General features: G+C 52.3%; 2 protein-coding genes across 7 annotated transcripts; both read left to right on the forward strand.

The window, feature by feature from the left end:
• Positions 1–6,206: 6,206 nt before the first annotated feature.
• Positions 6,207–11,986, forward strand: zc3h14 (zinc finger CCCH-type containing 14). Of its 3 annotated transcripts, none has more exons than XM_061812817.1 (17): positions 6,212–6,517; positions 6,759–6,801; positions 7,236–7,350; positions 7,423–7,463; positions 7,583–7,667; positions 7,845–8,100; positions 8,598–8,767; positions 8,840–8,940; positions 9,009–9,143; positions 9,619–9,693; positions 9,854–9,968; positions 10,047–10,204; positions 10,285–10,408; positions 10,543–10,688; positions 10,779–10,867; positions 11,338–11,444; positions 11,764–11,986. In XM_061812817.1, the coding sequence occupies exons 1-17, from the start codon at positions 6,482–6,484 to the stop codon at positions 11,765–11,767; spliced, it is 1,800 nt and encodes a 599-aa protein (XP_061668801.1). In that variant the 5' UTR covers positions 6,212–6,481; the 3' UTR covers positions 11,768–11,986. The 3 variants fall into 3 exon arrangements, with proteins under 3 accessions (XP_061668802.1, XP_061668801.1, XP_061668800.1); XM_061812816.1 differs by lacking the exon at positions 11,764–11,986 and adding an exon at positions 11,587–11,739; XM_061812818.1 differs by lacking the exons at positions 10,779–10,867; positions 11,338–11,444; positions 11,764–11,986 and having other exon boundaries at positions 6,207–6,517; positions 10,285–10,355; positions 10,456–10,593.
• Positions 11,987–13,959: 1,973 nt separating this feature from the next.
• batf (basic leucine zipper transcription factor, ATF-like) lies at positions 13,960–21,105 on the forward strand. 4 transcript variants are annotated; one of them, XM_061812185.1, is made up of 3 exons: positions 13,960–14,435; positions 17,175–17,279; positions 19,839–21,105. In XM_061812185.1, the coding sequence occupies exons 1-3, from the start codon at positions 14,373–14,375 to the stop codon at positions 20,061–20,063; spliced, it is 393 nt and encodes a 130-aa protein (XP_061668169.1). In that variant the 5' UTR covers positions 13,960–14,372; the 3' UTR covers positions 20,064–21,105. The 4 variants fall into 4 exon arrangements, with proteins under 4 accessions (XP_061668169.1, XP_061668170.1, XP_061668172.1 ...); XM_061812186.1 differs by lacking the exon at positions 19,839–21,105 and adding an exon at positions 17,947–19,590; XM_061812188.1 differs by lacking the exon at positions 13,960–14,435 and adding an exon at positions 14,487–14,509.
• The last annotated feature ends 334 nt before the right edge of the window (positions 21,106–21,439 follow it).

Below are 21,439 nucleotides of genomic sequence, written 5' to 3' on the forward strand. Positions count from 1 at the left end.
CCCGGCGGCAGCGTGCCAAGCGAGGTCATCTGCGCTCTTATCGCATGCCGCCATCTTTGCGCTGCCCTCGCATGCCCGCGTTGCGCAACACCTCTTCAAGTCGCCCGTTTATGCGGCACGGCTCGCCCGCTGCAAACATTTCGGACTAATTGGTGCACAGACGAGGACATCTGCAATGTAGATGTCCCCGTCACAAAAATGAGAGCCAAAAGAAATACATTTTCAAATGTGGAAATAGTTTGGTGCGGTTTTATCGGCGCCGAAGCAAAACGATCACGACGCTAATACAATGTTGTCCGATTACTTGTAAACATCCAAATCACGTCATCGGTTTTAGGCTGGAAAAAAAAAAAAAAAATCATCATCCAGTCGTTTCCTGCCACCAATGTACAGTCGATCAAGTATGTCTTCCGACCGGTTCGGATTCGTCCGGCTCGTCGGTGAAATTCAGGGTTGTAAACTGCTGTAATGACAAAGAGATGCCAGCAGATGGCGGCGTTAAATCGCTTTAGACTCCAGATCAGCACAATTTCTCAGTCAAAGATGACACGTTCAGGCCCCAAATCTCGGCATGTTGCGACGATTACGAGGGAGAAAGGAGGTCAGACGCCGTTTCCCTGCTTGTACGGTCACCGAAGACAATTTTGTGGGGGTCTCGAAAGACCCATCAAAAGGCTCTAAAAGGCCTGCGGTGAATTTTCAAAAAGAATCCTCGATACGTGCCCTGTTTTCACTTCGTATCGATATCAATTCTCTGTGGTTTCTGGCCTCGCGTGCCATTAGCACCGCTAACGTCTCGCACGCGCGAAATGCAACGTGACGACGACGACGCGAGCCGTGTCAACAAAACAGGCTCATGCGCACGTTACTTGGCAACAGTCCTGCCGGTGCATGCTTAGCAACGCACACGCGTGTTCTGAGACTTGCGGTATGTGAGAAGTACCGGAGAAGCTCAGAACCAGCAGCTGCTGGCGCGCACGCCCTAACGCCGAACGTCAAGCCGCGCATTCCAAACGTGCAAAAAGGGGGCGGCGTGCCCTTGCGCCCCGGGGTCAAGGCGAAAGGTCACGCTAGGCGCGCTGCCCAAATTTATTTGCCCGGAGCCGGTCCCGGTCCGACCCGTGCTGCGTTCAAGGGGCGCGTTTGCGGTGGGACGGCAGACAACTTGCGTCTTGTGCCGACGTTAGCTTCGCTTCCAAAAGCGTTTTGACAGGCAACAAGCGCACCCACCGTTGCTTTGTGTGAAAAGAAAAGGAAAAAAGAACGTCGAACACACCTCGACAAGCGCCGCAAAACGGGGAAAAAAAGAATTGTTTCCACGCTCTTTCGCAGATTCAGGACATTTCTTTCATAGTCGGGTTGAGCACAATTTGACGGATTTTTTTTTTTTTTTGCGCTTGAACAAGAAATCAAAAGTTTGTTGAGGACAGATGTGAGTTATGGTTTGGCCAATTGTTTCCCTTCGAGGTGGAGGTTAGGTTGTCCCAGAAGCTGACCCACCCAAATCACAACAGAACCCGTCGACCCAACCGACGTCCGTGTTTGCTTCCGTGACTTTGCCCTCCCCAACCGCCGTTTGGAACTCTGCCGTCCTCCGAACGGGATCTTCGGGTCGCGGGCTTTGTTGGGTTTTCCCGTCGGCGCCGCCAGTGAGCGCCCACGCGGGGGCCCCGCGGCCTCCGTTTCTGCCCCATTAGCGACGTCAATAGCGCCCTCTTGAATGTTAGCGCCAGCTAACGTACTCGGGAGGGCGAGGTCACGGCAAAACGAACGAGCGGGCGGCGAAAGACGAGCACCTGTCCGGGCAACTGGCGCGGACAGGTGGCCGTGGGAAAAATGGCCGCCCTGCCACGGGAGGGGACGACTCGCTAAATTTACGGCGCGCTGGACCTGCCGGGTGCTTTGGGGAGGGGGGCAACGCGGCACGACCACGCGCGATGTTTTCCTTTCTCGTGTGGCAACGCCAACATTTTGCAAGCTTGGAATCGTTCCGACATGAGCCATTTTTAATGTTTTGTAGAATTATGCGGATCGGGCTGCCCCCAACGAGAAAGTTGAAGGAATGAAAGCGGTCACAACACGGATTGCAACTTACACACGGTGGAAAACAACACAACACGACGACAACGGGAACGCACACAACCATTATTACGGGGAAAAAAAAAACAAAAACGGTACAGCCAGGGCGTGTTCTCTTCTCCCGTTGGTTCGCCAAAAACGTAAAGGAAGCGAGACGTTCAACATCCTCGTGGGGTCCTGTAGCGCGTTTCGTCCAAATTTCAGCACAAAGTCGCCGTCCGCTCGCCAGGAAGAAACAATGACTAAAACGATAAAAGATATTCAGAATTGAGTCCAAGGGCGCCATTTTGTCTTTTCGGTCGCCCTTTTGTTCTTTTCACGAAACGCGAGAGTGAGTCAACGTTGCGCTTTTGGCGGTGGGGAGGCGACAAATTGGATTTGGGCAAAGCGAAAGTGGACCGAGCGCTTGAATAATGATTATCTTTTTGTGTTGTTTTTAGGGGGGGCGGAGAACCAGCGCTGCCCAAAGAAGGCGAAGGGTTTTCTTTCATCGCTGTTTGGCACGCGTGGAAGCGTCCAGAAGGACAACAGCGAGCAACACGCACGCTAGGAGGCGGGCGAAGCCCCCCCAGGACGCCAAGGCGATTAATCCACTCTGACGTCTCTCCTCAAAAAAAAAAAACAAAAGTGGCCTCCAAGCAGACTTTAATCTCATCGTTGTTGTGGTCGTCACGCCAACGATGAGCAACACGCGGTCAACGAGTTCGGCGTAGCGACGCCGTCCGGCGCGCATTTCGAGGCTGACGTCGCCCAAACTGGAAAAAGTCCGCGTCCGCTTTTTGCTATCCTAGCGTTTTTTTTTTTTGTTTTTTTTTTTAGAATTGCCAAAAGATGCCACAAGATGGCGGCAAAGCCCTCATTTTCTCGTTGGAAGCGGCCTCGCCTCCCGAGCTTACTTGGACACAGTTCCTTGGCGCCAAGGCGATACTTTTAGACCAGGCACGGCTTTGGGCTCAGTACAAAAAAAAACAAAAAAAACAAATTCAGACTGCGGCTTGTCAACATTTCAAGTCATGAGTATTTTCTCAAGTATCCAGGCGCCGATTATTTGAGTAATGGGATCCAAATTTATTTTACTAACAGCGGCGTGCGCGTGGGAGGTGGCCCCGGGCAATCCCCCCCAACCTCATTTCCATCAGTAACCGTTGACGATTGTTTTCGGGTGAGGGGCGTGACTGCTGTCGCGTGCCCCGAGCGGGAAAAGGCCTTCGCACGCCATCTTGTGCGCACTTTCACTCGCTCGTAAGGAGACAAACGGCAAGCCGGCCGAGCCCGAACGAGTCCTGGGGCCGAGCGGCCCGCCAAACGATTTGGGTCTCATTTGCATCTGCGTCAGCGCAAAGGTCGCTTCTCGAGTGGCGGCGACGTGCAGACGGCTGACAAATAGACTCATGCAAATGCGGAGCTGCAAAAAAAAAAAAAAAAAAAAAAAAATCCGGTTGTAGGTCCGTCGCGCAAACATCGGCATCCGGCGAAACGGGAAGCGGATCGAAGAAAGCGGGAGCAGCCGTAGCGACACGGGAAGGCGTGCCGATTGGCGGACGGCGTGAAGCGTTGTTGCCGTGCGGACCCGAGAGAGGCGGACGCGGCAGCTATCTCAGCAGTCCCGTCAGGCGGGATTTACGCCGGCAGACTCTGAGCTGACACCCGCTGTGTGCGCGCGCTTGGGGAAAAAAAACCCACCAACAACAACAAAACTGCAATTTTGCAGTCAGCGAGAGCTTTTCATGTGCACCGCTTCCATAATTGCGTGATGAAGGCCACCTCGTCTGCAAAATATTCTACTCGGCACACTTGGCCGCTTCCTTTTGCCAACTCTATTTCTTCCTTTCCCTCCTTGTATCCGATTGATTTTGAAGCCTATCGGCGTGTGACGGTCGGGCCTTGGTGATTTGAAAAATATCACCGCATCTTATTTCCCGAGCGAATCGGTATGTCGGTCGGACCTGGCGGTTCGGATCCTTGCATCTCCCCGAGCGTTCATTTTGAAAGTTAGGAGCTCCTTCGCTGCTGGGGACATTTATACTTGGGACTGGAATACAACCATTCAGTGCCACTGACGCATAGATGCGTCAAAGGCGTTTTTCCGCAGCTTGTCTGTAAATGTTGTCCAGATTCCTGTAGATGGCGCTGTTACGTCACGTTGGATTTGAGGTCAGCACAACTTTTGAGCTGGCGATAAATATCAGCCGGTGAATTTCGGTGTGTCGGATGTCGACTGCGAGGGAGAGAAATGCTTTGTAAAACTGACAGCGACACAAACCAGACTTGTTTGTGTCGCTGTCAGCTTTACAAAGGCCAAAAGATGACGCAGTTCATTGAACGCCGTGTACTGACGCTCGACATGCTCTGAGGCAGTGTGCCTCACGGTGCCTCTAGTTGTTTATTTGTAAAAAAAAAAAAAAAAAAGAGAGAGAGAGAGAGAGAATTTTTCCATCTTCCAAGACTTTCTCGGCCTTGTTGGCGTCAAAGTCTCTGTTGTGCTTGAGGTTTCTTTCCACAAGACGGGAGTCGTACGGCCATCAGCTTTCATCAACTTGGACTTATTTTAAGCATCTCGCCGCATTCCGAGGCAGGGACGGGATTTTCGAGTGTAGTTGAAGTCGCTCGCTCAGAGGTCATAAAAGGCAAAGGCCAAAAATCCAGAAAGGAGGTCCGACAAGTGACTCCTCGGCAAAACTTGGAACACGAGCAAAAATAAGACTTGACTAAAGTGGCCCACAGACGTCGTAACGAGGGAGAGAAACTACCAAAAGGCTTGCGTGGTTACACACGACGATGCCACGTCACACGCAACAAACGCTTTTTTGATCGGCGTCAAAGAGGCACGCCGCAAACCACAATCAGTCATTCTTACGACGTCATCGTCGCGTCCGATGCACGATCCTCAAAGTCGGTTTGTGTTGACCAGTCGGAGGATGAGATCATCATTCATGAAGCTGCGGTGTCCCCGAATGACCCGAGCAGTCGCTTTCGGCGGTTCTTTCGCCATCTTGTGGCAAGTATGAGAAGTACAAGACATTGGAAGAGTCCCTGCATGACCTGACCACATTTTTTACCTAGAAAAATTGTTTTCATCTCGGAAAGATGACATGATCGCCAGCTCCACGTTTGTCGCCGTGCTTGTTCCCCCGAGGACGACTTCTTTTGAAAAGGTTCAGACGAGTTGGCGTTAATCAGAGGCCACTGGCGCAGTTTGCACCGAAAAGTGTGCGTCTCGATCCTTCAGACACGAGTCAGATTGAGTTGAAGGCGACGGTGCACTTTAATCATAATAAGTTGGGAAGGCTCAACGCCGATATCGTGTTTAAGGTCGTTGGATTTCATTTCACGATTCTTAGCAAAGGTGAAAGGCAACGTTAAAAGGAGTAATCCATGTCCATCCTCGAAACCGCTTATCCTCACAAGACATCCCATCCCAGCCGTCGACGGGCAGGAGGCGGGGCACACCCTGAACTGGTCGCCGGCCAATGGCAGGGCACACGGAGACAGACGAGTCGCGCTCACGATCACACTTTTAGGGGCAAATTAGAGCGCCCAATGAATGTTGCGTGTTTTTGGGATGTGGGAGGAAAGCGGAGTGCCCGCCCGGAGAGGCACGGGCTCGGGATCTGAACCCCGGTCCTCAGAGCTGCGAGGCCAATTCAGGCTCCACAGCTGCGCTAACATGCCACCCAACCCAAAAGGAGTCCATGAGTCATGTACTTCAGAAACGGAGTAGTCCAAAGTAAAGAAGCAAAGGGGTGAAACGCTACACTAATGGTCGTGCATCCCAAACGTAATCTAGTGAAATGCAAAACCTTCTTCTGTGGACTTTATTCCTGCAGCTCTGACGCTGTCTTCACATTCAAGGTCGTGAAGCATCACTTTTGGAGACGTATCTGTTCAAATTGCGATGCAATTTTTTTTTAATTCCTCAACGCACTATACTCGCCCCTCCCCGCCCTGACGGATTCTGTTTTTAATGTCTCTCCGTTTTCAAGTTGACCGAGTGGCCACGACGACGTCGCAAACTGGGTAACGACGTGGCGCCCTCTGCTGTCGCTGAGCACGTTTCGCAGGTCGCGACGTGGTGCGGGGACGCGTTCAACGTCCGTCGTTCAAAGCACAACTTCCTCTACTCCACAAATGAAGTTCGGAGCCAATGAAAGTGCTCGTGGAGGAATGTTAGTCACGCTTGTACTTGGATCGCGTTAAAGGGCAAACTGCGGTTGGTGTGCGCGCGTTTTAAACTCAAATGGCGGTTCCCGCGTTAGGGTAGAAGGGAAACGGAGCGGTCGACTTCCACTCCTGGCGGCTTCCGTAGTTCTCTGTGACGTCATCCCGGCGGTTAGCGCTCCAAGCTAGCGGGTACCCTAAGCTTTCGTTCTTCTGCGTCCAATTTCAGTTGTCAAGTGCAGCCATGGAAATAGGAAAAGAAATCAGCAAGAAAATAAGAGTGAGTAGAAACAACATTCGGGACGAGTTGACGGCAAAATGGACGATTTCATCGGAGAATTGCGTTGGCTACGTCGCTTAGCTCGCGAACGACAACACGGCGTTCGGTACCAGGCCAACAAGTTGCTGGCGACGTTTACGTTGTGATTGCACGCCAGTGGCGACACGTTGTGGCTCCGACGGAGGAGAAGGAGGAACATTTTCCATCTTGTAACCCGTCTGTGTCGCCTTCCTGTTTGCAGGCTGCGATCAAGGGCAAGCTGCAAGAGCTCGGCGCCTACATCGGTGAGGACACCAGTACACAAACTCGCAGCACACTTTTGTCAAATTGAAGCACGATGAAATAGCCCCTGGAAACAATTGTTTGGACTTGTTTGCATCCCACGTCGTTGCCTCTCGGAACCAGTTTGGCTCGTTAAGTCGTCGTAGTTTGGCACAAAGCTCCTCAATCGGTTGAAGGTTTTCCCTCGGTCAGTGAAACTTTGTTCACAGAACACTTTTCAAACATTGACATGCAAGTGAGCGTCTTTTACACAACTAAAAAGTCAGTCCACGTGCACTCTGGTGAAAATAATCAGAGCGAGAAAAAAAATGTACAGTTGATGTTTCACGCCGCGTGACGTAAGGCGAATAGTTCCACGTGCTGCCGTTAGCCTCGTATGTCGGAACCAGGGCGACTGGAGACTGGCGCGCGTTATTTGTTATTTCCTTCCTGACAGACGAGGAACTCCCGGACTACATCATGGTGATGGTGGCCAACAAGAAAACGTCCCAGCAGATGGCGGACGACCTCTCGCTTTTCCTGGGAAACAACACGGTCAAGTTCACAGCCTGGTATGACCACACAAACGTTTGCTGTCCCGTCGCGGCTTCCGCCGTTTAATAACTTGGCTTGATTCGTTTGAGGCTGCACGGCGTCCTGGACAAGTTAAGAACAGTGGCAGCGGGTAGGTCGCACTCCATATCTTTCTCCCCGCTTCCCGCGGGCGTCCCGTCCGTACGGGAGACTTCAGCGTGGGCCGACGTGGACTCGAGTCAAGTCGCGGTCCGGATTTGTCCGTCGCAGAGCCGGCGTCCGTCAGCGCGCCCGCCGCGAGGCCAGAGGAGCTCAAGTCGGACCATCGCTCCGATAGGCTGGAATCGCGCGGCAGGTGACGAAAACGCACAAATGAACCCGACGCTGAACTTTACGGCGGCGAGCTTGACTCGTATTTGCGTCGTCGCTCTCGCGATGCAAATCTCACGAGATGTGCAGTTATTACGTTGTCGTCAGAGGGCTTCATTTGGTCACGACTGCAGCACTTTCGTTTCCACCTTGACTCTCGCAGGAGGGCCGGCGCCGATCCGGACTCGCCCCGCCTGACGTCGGCCGTCAAGCCGCTCGCGGAGCTCCCGCCGTCCGAGGCGGTCATCGACATCAAGCCGGAGATGGACGACGACTTCGGCGAGGACCCCGCCGAGTCGGCCGCCGCCCCCAGGGGGGGGCGCGCCGCCGGTCGGCCGTCGGTGGAGCTCTACAGGGCGGGCCAGGGCAGGCATCGAGACGGCGGGAGCGGCAGAACCTCCAGGGGCGGCTCCTTCAAGGTACGAGAACGGGTCGACCGGCGCCGGTTGCGGCATCCTCAAAGTGGAGGACGCCGCCGCTTCATTTTCACTTTTTGGTCCCGGCCGGCGAGTGAACAACTTTGCCCAACGTTAGAAACATTGTCAAGGCTTGTCGCGAATTACGGAGACTTTGGTTTCGACCGTTGTAAACCGGGGAAAAAAAAAATGCTGGCGTGGCATCTGTAAAGCTGAATAAAGTGCAGCTAATTAAATAGGAACTATCGTTAGTGGATGCAGAGGAACGTGTCACGCGTTTGTTGTGTTGTTGTTGCCAAGGAGACGGCTTGTCAAGTGAGCAGTTCTGGCCAGCTACAAGTAAAATGAGTCCAAGAAAAGCCCGTGCGACGAACGACAGCAGAAAAAAATGCGCCTTCCCCTCAGTATTTTGTCGAGTTGTCGTTGTTGTCGGCGGCCGCCGGATGAGGTCGACCGCGATCAGTTGCAAAAAGTGAACCGACGGCGTCTCTGGTCTTCAGGAGGAGTTGTCACGGAAACGCAAGGCGACGGCGATGAGCTCGGTCGTGCGAGTGAACCGCGACTCGGAAAGCGACGACAGCGAGGAGGAGGAGGAGGAGGACGAGGACGCCGGCTACGCGGGCCGAGGCCTGTCCAGCCGGGTGTCGCTGCCGTCCAAACCGGAACGAAAGTCAGTCAGCCCGCTTTTGCCTTCGTTTTGCTCCGTCCGGCGGGTCGCTTGACGTCGCTTCTTTTACTTCAGGCCGTCCCTCCCGCCGGCCAAGCAGGCCAACAGGAATCTGATCCTGAAGGCCATCTCCGAGGCGCAGGACTCCATCCACAGGACCACCGCCTTCCCCATAGGTACGTGCCCCCCCGGCCTTCTTTCCTCCCGTCTTCACGTCGCCTGACTGCCGTCTCGACCCCCCCAGCCCCCCAGAGGCGGACGGTTCCCGTGGCCCCGCGAGCCCGAGCCGACCAGATGACGGCCGCCGTCCAGCTGGTGCGCCGGCACCTGCGCGGCGAGGCCCCCGGGGCGCCCGAAGAGCGACCCGAAGGCGTTCTCGGTATCCACTTCCTGTCTTGTCCTGCGCGCGGCGTATCTTCGCCTATTTGGGGGATGACGTTTGGGGATTCCCATTTGCAGATGGGACAATTCTGAGAAAGGAAAGTTTGCGGTTGGCACCATCTTGCTGTCAAGTAGCATTGTTGAAGTGAGTTGAGGCGTTTGCTCTGTCCAAAAATGGTGCTTTCCCGCCATCTTGCTGCAACTCAACCTTTTGGAGGGAATTGCCGCCATCTCGTGGCATCTTCGTGCAAGGGACTCGAACCCGGGCCGTCTCGTCGCCAACTTTCCAGATGAGCTCAAAATGACTTTTCGGCACCCAAATGTATTTGGGAGCGTCTCGATGACGCCGCTGACTCGATTTGTTGATTTTTGGAAAGCGGGCGCGTGTAAGCGACCCCAAGAAGGTCCGATTGTGATTCCGGCACCTTCGGTTTTTCTCTGCGAATGATGAAACTCACGTTTGCCTTCTTCAGCTCCCGTCGGATCGGCGCCTTCTCACGCGCCGTCGGACTTCCCGCGGCGCGACGGCGGAGACAAGAATGACGACGGTGAGTATTATTTTGAAGCGCAATCGCTCGTATTCGGGTGGTGGTTATCCCCGTGCGCCTGGCAATTGGGAGGGTCCGTGTTTGAAAGCTGGCGTCTTTTCCCTGTGCGTGAAAAGGTGCAAAATGTTTGCAGTCCAATGAGTCGTTTGTTTCCACGCAGCGAGCGGCGCCGGCGCCACCAAGGAGTCGGACACGCGTTCCTTCATCGTCAGTCGCCCGCAGCCGGACGGCAAGCGGAGGGACGAGCCGGCTTTGGCGCGCACCGTGCAGCCCGGGTGCGTCCGCCGCCGCCGCCGCCGCCGCCCGTTTTCCCCTCGCCGCCTTTGAGTCTGACGCCGGCGCTTTGCGAGCAGCAAGGAGAAGGAGCTGACGTCCAGCCCCAAGTTCATCGTGACGCTGGAGGGCGTCCCGAGCCCGCTGGGGAACCTGACGGAGTCGGACGCGGAGCTGGACGACGTCAGGCCGCCGCCCTCCAGATCCAAAGTCGGCGTCCTTCAGAGGCCGCGAGGAGGTCCGCGCGCGAGACGAGCGCAAACGACGTCGTCGCGCGCAATTTTCATGACTCGTTTGTCTCGGCGCGTCTTTGCCCAGCGGAGACGTTGGACGAGGACTCGGCGCCTTCCAAGAAGCAGAAAGTGACGGAGCGCTGCAAGTTCTGGCCGGTGTGCAAGAGCGGAGACGACTGCGCCTATCATCACCCGACCAGAACCTGCAAGTGCGTGCGGCGCATCTCAACCCTCTCTTGTGTCACGTCTCCCACAGAGTTTGCAGTTTTTCACCAAACGTGAATATTTGAGGAAAGAAAGCGGCGGCTCGTGATTCAGTCGACTGTGGCTTTGTGCGCCGCAGGACGTTCCCCGCGTGCAAGTTCGGCGACCGATGCCTTTTCATCCACCCCAACTGCAAATACGACGGCAGGTGCGGCAGGCCCGACTGCCCGTACACCCACGTCAGCCGCAGAGGCACGTCAGCCGCGGCCCCCCCCGCCCGGCCAGGTGCCCCTCCGCCCAAACGTGTCGCAAAGCCCCTCCCGACGTCTTCCTAACGCGTCTGGTTGGGTTTTTTTTTTTTTTTTTTTTTTTTAGCGGCGCCAGCGGCCCAACCGGTCAGGGTCAGCGCGTGCCGCTTCTTCCCGCAGTGCAAGAAGACCGATTGCCCTTTTTATCATCCCAAGGTGAGGTTTGCTTTCTTGCTTTCTTGCTTTGCATGATCATAACACACGATTTTGTCTGATTGGATTTACGGTCCTGCGCTCACGAGTGACATTTTAGTTTGTTTGGAATAATACCCGAAATCTCCTCAGCGTGTTTTCTGTGGCGTGAATGAAGACAAATTGAGCACATTGTTTGTTTCAATCCGCATTTTCTGACTCCCGCGTGTCATTGATTTCCATTTCGTGACTCGTCGGTAAAACCGATCCCACGATCGTCGCCGCTCGCCGCGCGGACGCCATTTTGTCGTGTCCCGCCTGTCGCTGGAGCCGTTTGTGCTCTTGTTGTCATAGAAACGAGGCAGCGGCACTTTCTTCTGCGTTTTGCCTCCCGAGCGCGACGTAAACGAGCGAGCCCTGCCGTGCGCTGACATTTCTTTTTTTGTGTGCGCGCGTTTGGGTTCCTCCTCCTCCCCCCGCCGGCGCCACGGCAGCCGTGTCACTTCGCCGGCCAGTGTAACCGAGACGGCTGCACTTTTTTCCACCCGGGCGCGTCCGTGCCTCCCAGGCACGCCCTGAAGTGGACCAAGACTCAGAGCAGGTGACCCCGCCGCCTTTGGTGTCGATGACGAGACGCTGTCGGGCGCGAACCTCCCGTGTCCGGATATGCGCCGTTAAAAGTCGTCATCGTAATCACGCGTGTCCCCGCGTCATCTGACTTTTTTTTTTTTTTTTTTTTTTAGTCATTAGGAAAAAATTGCAAGTGCAGAAAACAAGGCGGCCGTTTCGTTTGCGGGTAGTTTGCCAAAAAAGGGATTTGGAGGTTGCGAGGTTGACGCCCGACAGCGACGACGGGGGCCATCGAAGACTTTGGGGCACTAACGCGGCCTCGGACGCTTTTTGTGTTTTTTGTCTGGCAGCTAATGAGGCCTCAACTTCGCTTTTCGACCAGCGCAGACGTCCCGTCGAGACTTTTGATGAGTTGTATTTGGTGTTAGGTTTTTTTTTTTTTTTTTTTTTTTTTTTTATTATTGTTGTTCCTCTCCTTCATTTGTGGAGTTGTGAGCATCATTTTTAAAAGAAGAGTTTAGTAAAGTTGTCAATAAATATTAAAATACTGCAATGCCTGTCCCAAAACGGAACCTCTTCTTTCTTTCAATTTGTCCGTTCAACTTTTGCGTGACGTGACAAATGTTGTTTGTTTCATTTATTTGTTTTGATCCCAAGTGGATTCGTTTGGAATGCGACACCCGTTTTTTTTTTTTTTTTCATTTTATTTTTTTCCCCAAATCTTTCATTTTGACCAAGTTTTTGAACAGCACGTGTGCGTTTTCTCCACAGAGTCCAAGTTGAAGGACAAGACGACGCGTGACTTTGCGTACTAAAACTGACATCGTTTATGGAATGGCAAGTTTGTCACGGCAATTTGCAAGCATCCCGCGAAAAGGACATTAGAAGTTCTTTGTCATGTGGGAAATATTTTTTCCCCCAATGTCCATTTTCATGAATGGAACTTGTGCATCAGAAGCAACAACGTCGTAGCCCTTTGCCGACGTTCCTTTGGGCTTTGCGACCTACTCGGGTCGCCGAGGAGACGACGCGAGCGGACCCGCCTGGGAAACCTACGACGGGCAAAGGAATGAATTTCTCCGGGTGTACAATTTTCTCAAGCTAACGTGTTGTAGAGTGCCAGAAAAATTACAGGTTTAAAAAAAAAATCCTCACCTGGAGCTGTACGGAATATCAAAACTTGGCCCCTCACCCTTGTTGGGGTTTATCCACGCAACCCCAAACCCACGTTTTGGTTGGAACCCTGGCGCAAGACAGGTTTCAAACTCGGGGCCCGGGGGCCAGACCTGGCCTGCCACATCATTTTATGTGGCCCGCGAGAGCAAAGCATGTGCGTTGGCTTTTGTGTTTTTAATTTGCTAAAATACACAAATTGCAAACTTGACTTCATTTTCTAAAACATTCAGAATTTTATTGTTCATTAGTTCCCACTTTTTTTTTTCTGTTGCCATTTCTGCCACACGTTTTCTTGTCATGTTGGAGTTTCAAGGACTGGCTCTGGATTTTTTTTTTTTTTTTCAGCATTCAAGTTGAGCAGAACAAGGTTTTGAGAGCCTTTAGAAAACTAAAGATTATGAATACAGCGAAAGGAAAAAAAATGATATTGGTTTTCTAAAATGTTTTTAAAACTTTAGGCCAGCCCTGATCAAAACGATCTCTGGATTTGTAGCCCTAAAAATTGTAAATCGTCAAGGCTGGAAAAACAATCGTCACCCCCAGTTTGAAAAGCACAGCTGTGGCGTGTCTGGGGGCTGTCTTTTTTTTTTTTTTTCGGTTTGGGGGGGGGGGGCGCCCTTGCCTGAGTTTGAGCGCGAACGTCACGAAAGTGGGACACCTCCCAGGCGCCCGCTTTGTTCGTTCGGCGGAATCAGTCATTGGTAAAGTTTGCCCACATTTTCAAGTCAAGCAGGGCCCGCCTGGAATTCTGGATTTGTGCGCTGGTGTTGTTCGCGTGTACAGTAATCGGCTTTCTTTTGGGTATTTGGGGAAAAGACCGGAAGGCCGCTGCCAAGCATTCAAAAAGAAATCGAATAAAAAAAGAAAGTCCCCGTGATGGTGGAACATGTTTTTGTGTGGGAGGATCCTTGTGAATTCTGCCAAGCAAAGCTGTTTTGCCACTTTTTTTTTTTTAATTCTGCCACAAGGGGGAGAGCCAAATGTTACCTAGATGGGGAAAAATGATGGAGGACTAGCATGAATGCTCAATAGTGGTACAAGGCCGGATCCCACCACAATTGTTGTCCAGTCCCCGATGGTTCTTGGAATGATCTTGGAACACGAAGACGGGCCTTGAAAAGACGTTTCTCAATCGACCCCCCCCCCCCCTCCGTGAAAATGGACGCGTGACGTGCACGTTTTTGGGATGCCGGAAGAGGTTCGGACCCCGAACTTCAACAGTTCGAGGCAAGCGTCACGTCAAGCTGCAAACCGCCGTTTTGTCCCTCCCCTGGAGGCCTGGTGCCGGGTTTCGGTCCTTCTTGTCATTGCATCGATCTCCGATCATTAATCGCGCAGTTTCTGCTTTTTTTTTTTTTTTTTAGAAAAAAGAAGAAGAAGAAGAAGAGAGAGAGAAAGAAAGAGAGGAAGGGCAATCCCCGAGCTGTTCTTTTCACAATATCGCAACTGACAGCAGAGAAACTTTCTCGACACGTGTGCGCGTGTCTTGTTTTCTGGACTTTTCACGGTTACCTGCGAACTTTCCACAGCACTCCTTCGACCTGCCCCCCCCCCCCACCTTCGGCCTCCTTCTGCTCTTTTACCAGAAACCGCATCAGAAGAGAGAGAGAGAGAGAGTGAAAGAGGGCGGGCTGAGAGAAAAGAGGCGAGCGAAGAAGCGTCCGCCTCTCCCTCGTCGGTGCCGGGCGGGTTTCCTTTCCGACCTCTCTCCGCCAAGTCCGTCCAGACTCGGGGGGCTTTGGAGGCTGCTGCCCCCCCCCCCCCCCCCCCCACAGGCGCGGCCATGGCTCAGGGCTCGGACGGCAACGACGCCAGCTACCGCTCGCCGTCACCTGCAGGCCGGCAGGTAGGGGTAGGGGGGGGGGGGTGTTACGGGGGCTCAGCTCTCGCTTCGGAACGCGCAAAAAGTGCAAGCGACGTGTGTGAGTGTCGTCCAATTTGTTTCGTTTTTCGTTTTTCTACTTCCGAGTTGTTAACGTTGCAAAGGGAATCTCGTCACCGGAACTCGTTGTAGACACTGCAGCCACATGGTGAGATTGGTCACGCTCGTACGACAAATATGATCAGCCCGCTTTTCTTTAGTACTTATTTTGCGTACTCGTTCCAATTTTCCGAGCAATTTTTACTCGTGAAATGATGTCATGGGATCCGACCTAATGCCCACTTAAAACCTTCCAAGTGTGCAGGCAATGTTTTAGGTCATATTAAAAAAAAAAAAAAAAAAAGCCACAGCGTCAAAAATATTCCATTCCATTCCAAGAATTCGTCGAAAAACACGCTAATCCGCTGCTTCAGGTGCACTTGAAATTGTCAAAGGGTTTTGCGGCTCGTTCAACCTTCGACGGATGCAGGCTGCCTTCCGAAATCTTTCAATTTCAAATCTCGTTCCCCGCAATGTTTGCAATCGTGTGTCACCTTACAAATGTTGACAAAATGGGATTTGAATTGTTGCCATCTCAATGAACTGCTAACCTTTTTTTTTGGGGGGGGGCCTAAAATAATAATAAAGTAAACCCCCCCCCCCCCCCCCAAAAGGAGGTTAGTTGAACTCCAAATATTGTAGTGCGACTTTTTGGAGCGCGTTCAAGCTCACGAGAATGAATTCCACTGTCACCATCCCCAAAACTTTATGAACTGCTCAGGCTACTTGTGGCCATATTTATTTGTTGCCGGGACAACGGTCAAACACGTAAACGTGCTTGGGGCTCACTCACGGAGGAGCTGCTGTCAGCCACTGCTCACCGTGGCCATGTCGCGCCAGGCCAATTTGCACACTTCATCAACTATTTTCATCCATTTATTTGCAATGTGTTCCAAAACTTTGTTTTCATAAACAACTGACTTCGGGCAAGAGGCGACATACGCCCTGGACCGGTCGCCGGACAATAACAGGGCACGTACGGACAGGCCTATTTTCACACACACACACACCCAAGAAAAAAAAAAAAAAAAAACCCCGACGCAATTTTGTGCATACGCGATAAGAAAAAAAATGACATTGTTGTAACCCAAAAAGCAAAAAGTTGTTCCAAATTGTAATTGCCGGACGTAGCGGCTTCTCATTCAGTGTTTGTCCCGTTCAAGAAACGACGCGGCGACCGCGGTTCTCCGTGTTTACGTGCCAGGGCATCGCAGTAGCGTCGTCGCTCCATTTTTTTCAACATTTATTTGACTCCAGCGACGGCGGCGTATCTGAAGCGTGCTCATAATTCCACTTGTACCTTGCAACAAATATTGAGACAAAGGCTCGTCACTTGGAAAAAGTTCCTCCTGTACTACTTCTTCCTGATATCTTTTAAGGGGGGGGGGGGGGGCATCATAGTCACATGATGATGATGATGATTTTTGGCCTTTGTCAATTGGATGCAAAACCCTTTGAAGGGCAAAACCGCTCGCAATGGCTGACATCGTGACGTGGTTCCGCTAATTAACATTCAATTAGCCGCCCGCTTCCCGGTCGCCACGTGCCGACGGCAACGCGACGTTTCGGAGTTTGAAGCCGGCGAGTCTCAGCCACGCAGATGCAGTTTCCAGAAGAAGAAGTACGTGCTCATGTTGCGATTTACATCCGTACTTGACGCCACAACGGCGGATGAACTAGCGCCAACTAGCGTGCGACGGTCGCCACAGCGGCTTGGATTTGCCAAAACGGAAGCGCACGAGGGGCCTTTCTCTTGGAAAGTTCCCGCTTTGGGCGACAAGCTCAGTTGTTGCCGACAAGCAAAGTCAAACACGGAAGGAGGCCAACAGACACCCAATCCGAGCAAAGTTGTTTTCTATCTATAACATAATTGGGGAAGATGGCCGATGCAGTCAGGGCAAAGCACATTTTGGGTCCCGAAATACGGGAATGAGAATTACGGCAATGTCAAAAGCAACAGCAACTGGAATCGCTCCAAAAAGGACATCCTGGGCATTTTCAACCCAAATGACACCTGAAACCCCCCCCCCCCCCCCAAGACTACAACAGATAAAATGAAAAACGGCACGGCACGTCGTGATTGGACGTTTATTTGCTTTGATCTTTTGAGACTGGTCATTAAAAAGTTCCGCGAAATTTGAATAAACGAACAAAGACGTTTGAGTGCTTCTCAGCAGCCGGCCGGACGTGTGCCCCCCGCCCTCTTTCAGGTCCGTAACGGCTCGTTTGCATGTCACACAAACGCTGAGTCAGTGCGTTTAGCGCTCGCTTGACGCGTGACTCAACTGGCCAATGACGTGGCTGGCTGGGTTGGTGGGGGGGGGGGGGCGGGGGGTGTCACTGCATCGTGGTCGTCTGCGAGCGGCGACAAAGTGTGATGATCTCGACGAGCCGGCTTTGGAAATGCGAGACCTCCTTCAGTTCTTGTTCTTGGTCCTAAGAGCGTTGATTTCTTCCAAGTTGACACATCAGCAGCATACGTATCCGTCTCTTATACTGCCCCCAGGTGGCGGAGGAGCGCCACGATAACTATTCATCCAACTTAAGAGTCCAAATGTTCCGTAGGATTTGGGAATAATCGCGGCGGCGGCGGGTGCAGTTCCCGTCCCGGCCGGGGCTTTCCACGGCATTTGTTTTATTGAGCGTTTTTGTGTGTGAGCGCAGAGCTCGTCGGACCACATGAAGAAGGAGATGCGGCGCGAGAAGAACCGCATCGCGGCCCAGAAGAGCCGAATGCGGCAAACTCAGAAGGCCGACAGCCTCCACCTGGTGAGATGCGACAAACCGCTTTGCCTTCCACGCTTGTCGCGTACACTCCGTCCTTGTTGCAGGCACAAACGCGACTTTTTCGTGACACGTTTTGTCCAAACGCGCTCGGTAAGGCTTCCGTTCTTCAAGGAACTTTTACAACCTGGTGAGGCCACGTAAAAATGATCCGTCGTTTCTCAGAAAATGCAAGAAAAAATGGTTTCAGTTATTGCTTTGCGCCGTAACGACGACGTTTGCAAACGTCCTATTTTGAAAAGGCACAAAAATAATCAGTTTGCTTTCTTGGAGGAGGGCAGAAAACAGACAAGAGGGCGAAATTGAGCATTTTTAGCTTCAACAAGACCTTGAATGGATTCACTGACATCCAAGTAACATTTTTTTCTTAGTCCGTTCACGAAGGTTGTTAGCGTAGCCGGCTACGATTATTGCTAGCTTTGTGGAGAATCTGGAAGTGGGGTGGGAAGCACAAGTGGCATCGTTTGTCAGCAGTCGCAAATTCAGTCCCAATGGTGGCAAAACTTTGGCAAGACATTTTTCATAAAAGACTCGGCCAACGCTAGCGTAGCGGTTTCAAAAAAAGACTTTCATTCTCCAACGTTCCCGTTTGGACTTGACACGAGGGTCTGTACTTTTGCCCATTTTTTTTTGCCGCCTCCCCCTCGCACAGGCGCCGTGGAGAATGGCCGGCCGGAGGCGAACTTGTCGCTCCTCCGAAGTCCTGGACTTTCCCTGGGGACTCCGCTTCCATTTTCGCTGTTGCCAAGTGCCCGAGTCTCAGCCTCCCCTTTTTTGCATAACGCTACCTGACCATGTGGCGATGTGTCACGGCTTCTGTCGAGCGCCACGCTTGGACGCCGCTCGTGAATAAATTAGCGCGTGTGGGCACGAGCCGGCATCCAGCACCTCCCTTGCAAACTGCGGCTAGCTGAAAGCGAGCGAGGATGTGAGCGCGAGCACAGCAGGTTTCGACTGAGTTCACGGTTTTTCTTCGGCCCGACGGAAGATTAGCGGGACGCGTGAGCGTTTCACTAAAAGCAGGCATCGATGGTTTTGTTTGTTAAACGGTCGAGTCTACTGTTTGGGGGGCTTTGGACTGCACCCAAGGATGGCGCAGGCCGACTGGATAGATAACTAAAACGAAATATCAGCGACAACTGATCAAGCGGCTCACCTTTCTGTCGACTGTTTGACACCTCAAGCGAGCGGTTTCAACGTTGGCGGCGACGCGACCGACGTTTGCTCGGCAGCGCCCCCTCGACCTCGACGAGGGCCGTGCAGTGGCTGGATTGTCAAAGGCGACAAAATAACACAATGCGAAAGGAAACAATATTTTTAAAAATTCCAAAAATGAACAAGGGGAGGCAAAAAGTACGATTGGTTGATTGCTACGCAAAATAATGAGAGCAGCAACGATTTTTTTGAATTTTTTAAAAATGTAAAATAAAAATCGAAGCAAGAACAATCACAACAAGAAGTGAGGAGCAACAAATATAATATCAATAAAAGTATCCTGTAGAATGACACTTGACATCAAAAAATGATCTGAAATAATGTTGTATGGAAAAAAAGGGGCCGTTTGATAAAAGTGACGTTAGCCTTTGTAGCCCGGTCGGTTTTGGGCCCCCCCCCCCCCCACTGTGCCCTTTGACTGCTCCTCTCACCAATGAAACAGGAAAGCGTCGTTTGGTAGTTTCCCCCTCGATGACGCCGTGGAGGCTTCCTGTCAGCTCTGAAGGATTTTCTTGACGTTACGTCACGAGGCGGGCGCGGTAACTTCTTGTAAAAGCACCTATTTGGTTACGTGACGCACACGCCGGGGATTTGCCCGCAGACGAGCGATAAAACGATGACCTTTTTGCTACCGCCTCAGCGGCAGATTGACGCCGCCCCCGCCCGCTACTCCCACTCACCGACCTCAAATCGCTTCGTGGGGTTTTTTTCCCCTCTTTTTTTTTTTTTTTGTAAATGTTTCTGTGGGAAATGTGCAAATGTTGGGTATTTTGCAGTCTTTTTGTCCTGCTTTTCAAATGAAATGAAAGTCTGATGACCAACTGTCTTCTTCTTTTTTTTGGGGGCGATTTGAGAGCCGCCAAGGTCCTCTTGGACTCGAGTGCAAAAAGCGTCAATATGAGAGAGAGGGAGCGAGTAGCGGGAAAGGTCGGCGCTGTGCCATCATTTGCGCTGTCGTGAAATTTGATGGGAAACAAACCAGCAACTGCGAGATTGAAGCTCGGCTTCCGCCTTCTTATTAATTTTTCTTGCCACCGTCTTCTGTACACGGACGTCAAGCAACTGGGAGGCACGGAAGCGTTTGTAAAGTTCACTTTGAAAAATAAGCCGCAGACATGACTAAGGGATGCCCGCGGGGGGGCAATTTGGGATTTCAGAGCGACGGTACCGATTTTGAGCGGACGATCAAGATCAGGCGGTAAATTTTGCCCGGCGGGATCCATTACGAGGGAGAAAGACGCAGCCGGACGGGTTTAAGCGCACGTCGCGCGTGGGGCGCCGTCACGTGTCAGTGACAGCCGACCAATCGTTGCTCCTTTTGTCGGCCAGGAGAGCGAGAGCCTGGAGAAGGAGAACGCCGCGCTGAGGAAGGAAGTCAAGCAGCTGACGGAGGAGGCCAAGTACCTGTCGTCGGTGCTGAGCAGCCACGAGCCCCTGTGCTCGGGCCTCACGCCGACCGCCCCGGACCTCCCGTACCCGCCTCACCGCCGCCACCACCACGCCGCCGCCGCCGCCTACCACCCACACATCGCCGTGCCACACTACCAGCACTGAGACGCACTCGCGGAGCTCATCCGCAGGTTTGCGTCCCCCTTCCTCGACGACGGTATTTATTTCCCGAGCGGTCACCCGAACAAGGCCGCCGTGCTCGGCGCTCGGACGCGGTCGTCCGCCAGGCTCTCCGTACAAGATCCGTACCTTTTGAAGTTCAACAACAATGCCAATGTGGTGTTGCACAAGGCTCAATATGAAGTCCACTTGATAAGATTGCGGTGATCTCGTATGACCGTCGTATAGAACCGGACCGCCGTCAACTCAGGACTTTCGAGAGAAATTTACTCCACGAAACTTTATACTTACTAAACGTTTCTATTATACTGTGTACATAAATGTCACAATTGCTGACCATCGCTACGCCTAAGAGTAGAACGTGTGGTGTTCCGCAAAGCTCCATCTTTGGTCCAGTCTACATGTCAAAATGCAGGAGGAAAGCTGGATGAGATTCACTTTGGATGGAGTAGAGTGAAAAGGAGGACCTCGCTCAGTGTCCCGCCCGCCCGCCCGCCCGCTGGCTTTCTGCCGACAAATGCGAGATTCCCTCCCGTTTCCGGGTGCGACGCGGCACCTCCCGGTTGCCGGCTCTGCCGCCGAGACGGCGCGACTCGTGTTGGCGGTGGAAACGTGCAGGTGTGCTGTTCAGGTGCCGACTCCGAGCGTCCGCCGAGCGGTCTTTGTTTACACTCCGACAAAGAACTATTGCAGATGATGATTTTTTTTTTTTTTTTTATGAAGTCTGTTCCACTTTTGTTTTAGTTTGATCTGTAAATGTCAATCTCAAAACTCAGGATGTTTTTTTTTTTTTTTTCCCGACCGATCTGATTGTTTGACAAAACGAATGTAAAGTCGAGCCAAAGTTTGACGAATGGAAATATTTATTAAATATTGAACTGCCTCAGTGACGTCGCACCCACCTACCCACTCATCCATTCTCACACAGGACTTGGACCCCGGAGCGGTCGCCTGGCAACCAGACTGCGTTTTGTACTTGGGCTTTGAAATGACGGTTGAACCTTTTCCAATTGCGTTTTTATGTTTGTTTGTTTTCTCAAGTCCGGGTGTGGCTTTTGGCTCTGTGTGTTGACCTGGCGAAGGCCCGAAAAGTGGCAGGAAGTCTCGTTGCTTGGCTTCCTTTCCGTCACGCGAAGCTGACTTTGTTGTTGTTGTTGTTGTTCTCTTCCTTCCATCTGTCAACACCCTTGTTGCGTCTCTTTTCCTACCTCGTCTGTCCGTCCTTCCCTCTCCGGACTTAGCTTCTACTTCTTCCCCCCCCCCCCTTCTCTTCTTCCTTTTTGACATATTTTATAATCTTGCACCCTTCGTAAGCTTCCTTTTGCCCGTCTCCCTTTTTTAAGGACGTCAATTTTCGCTCA

Source organism: Syngnathoides biaculeatus, chromosome 23 (assembly GCF_019802595.1).
Source record: "Syngnathoides biaculeatus isolate LvHL_M chromosome 23, ASM1980259v1, whole genome shotgun sequence".
NCBI lineage: Eukaryota > Metazoa > Chordata > Actinopteri > Syngnathiformes > Syngnathidae > Syngnathoides > Syngnathoides biaculeatus.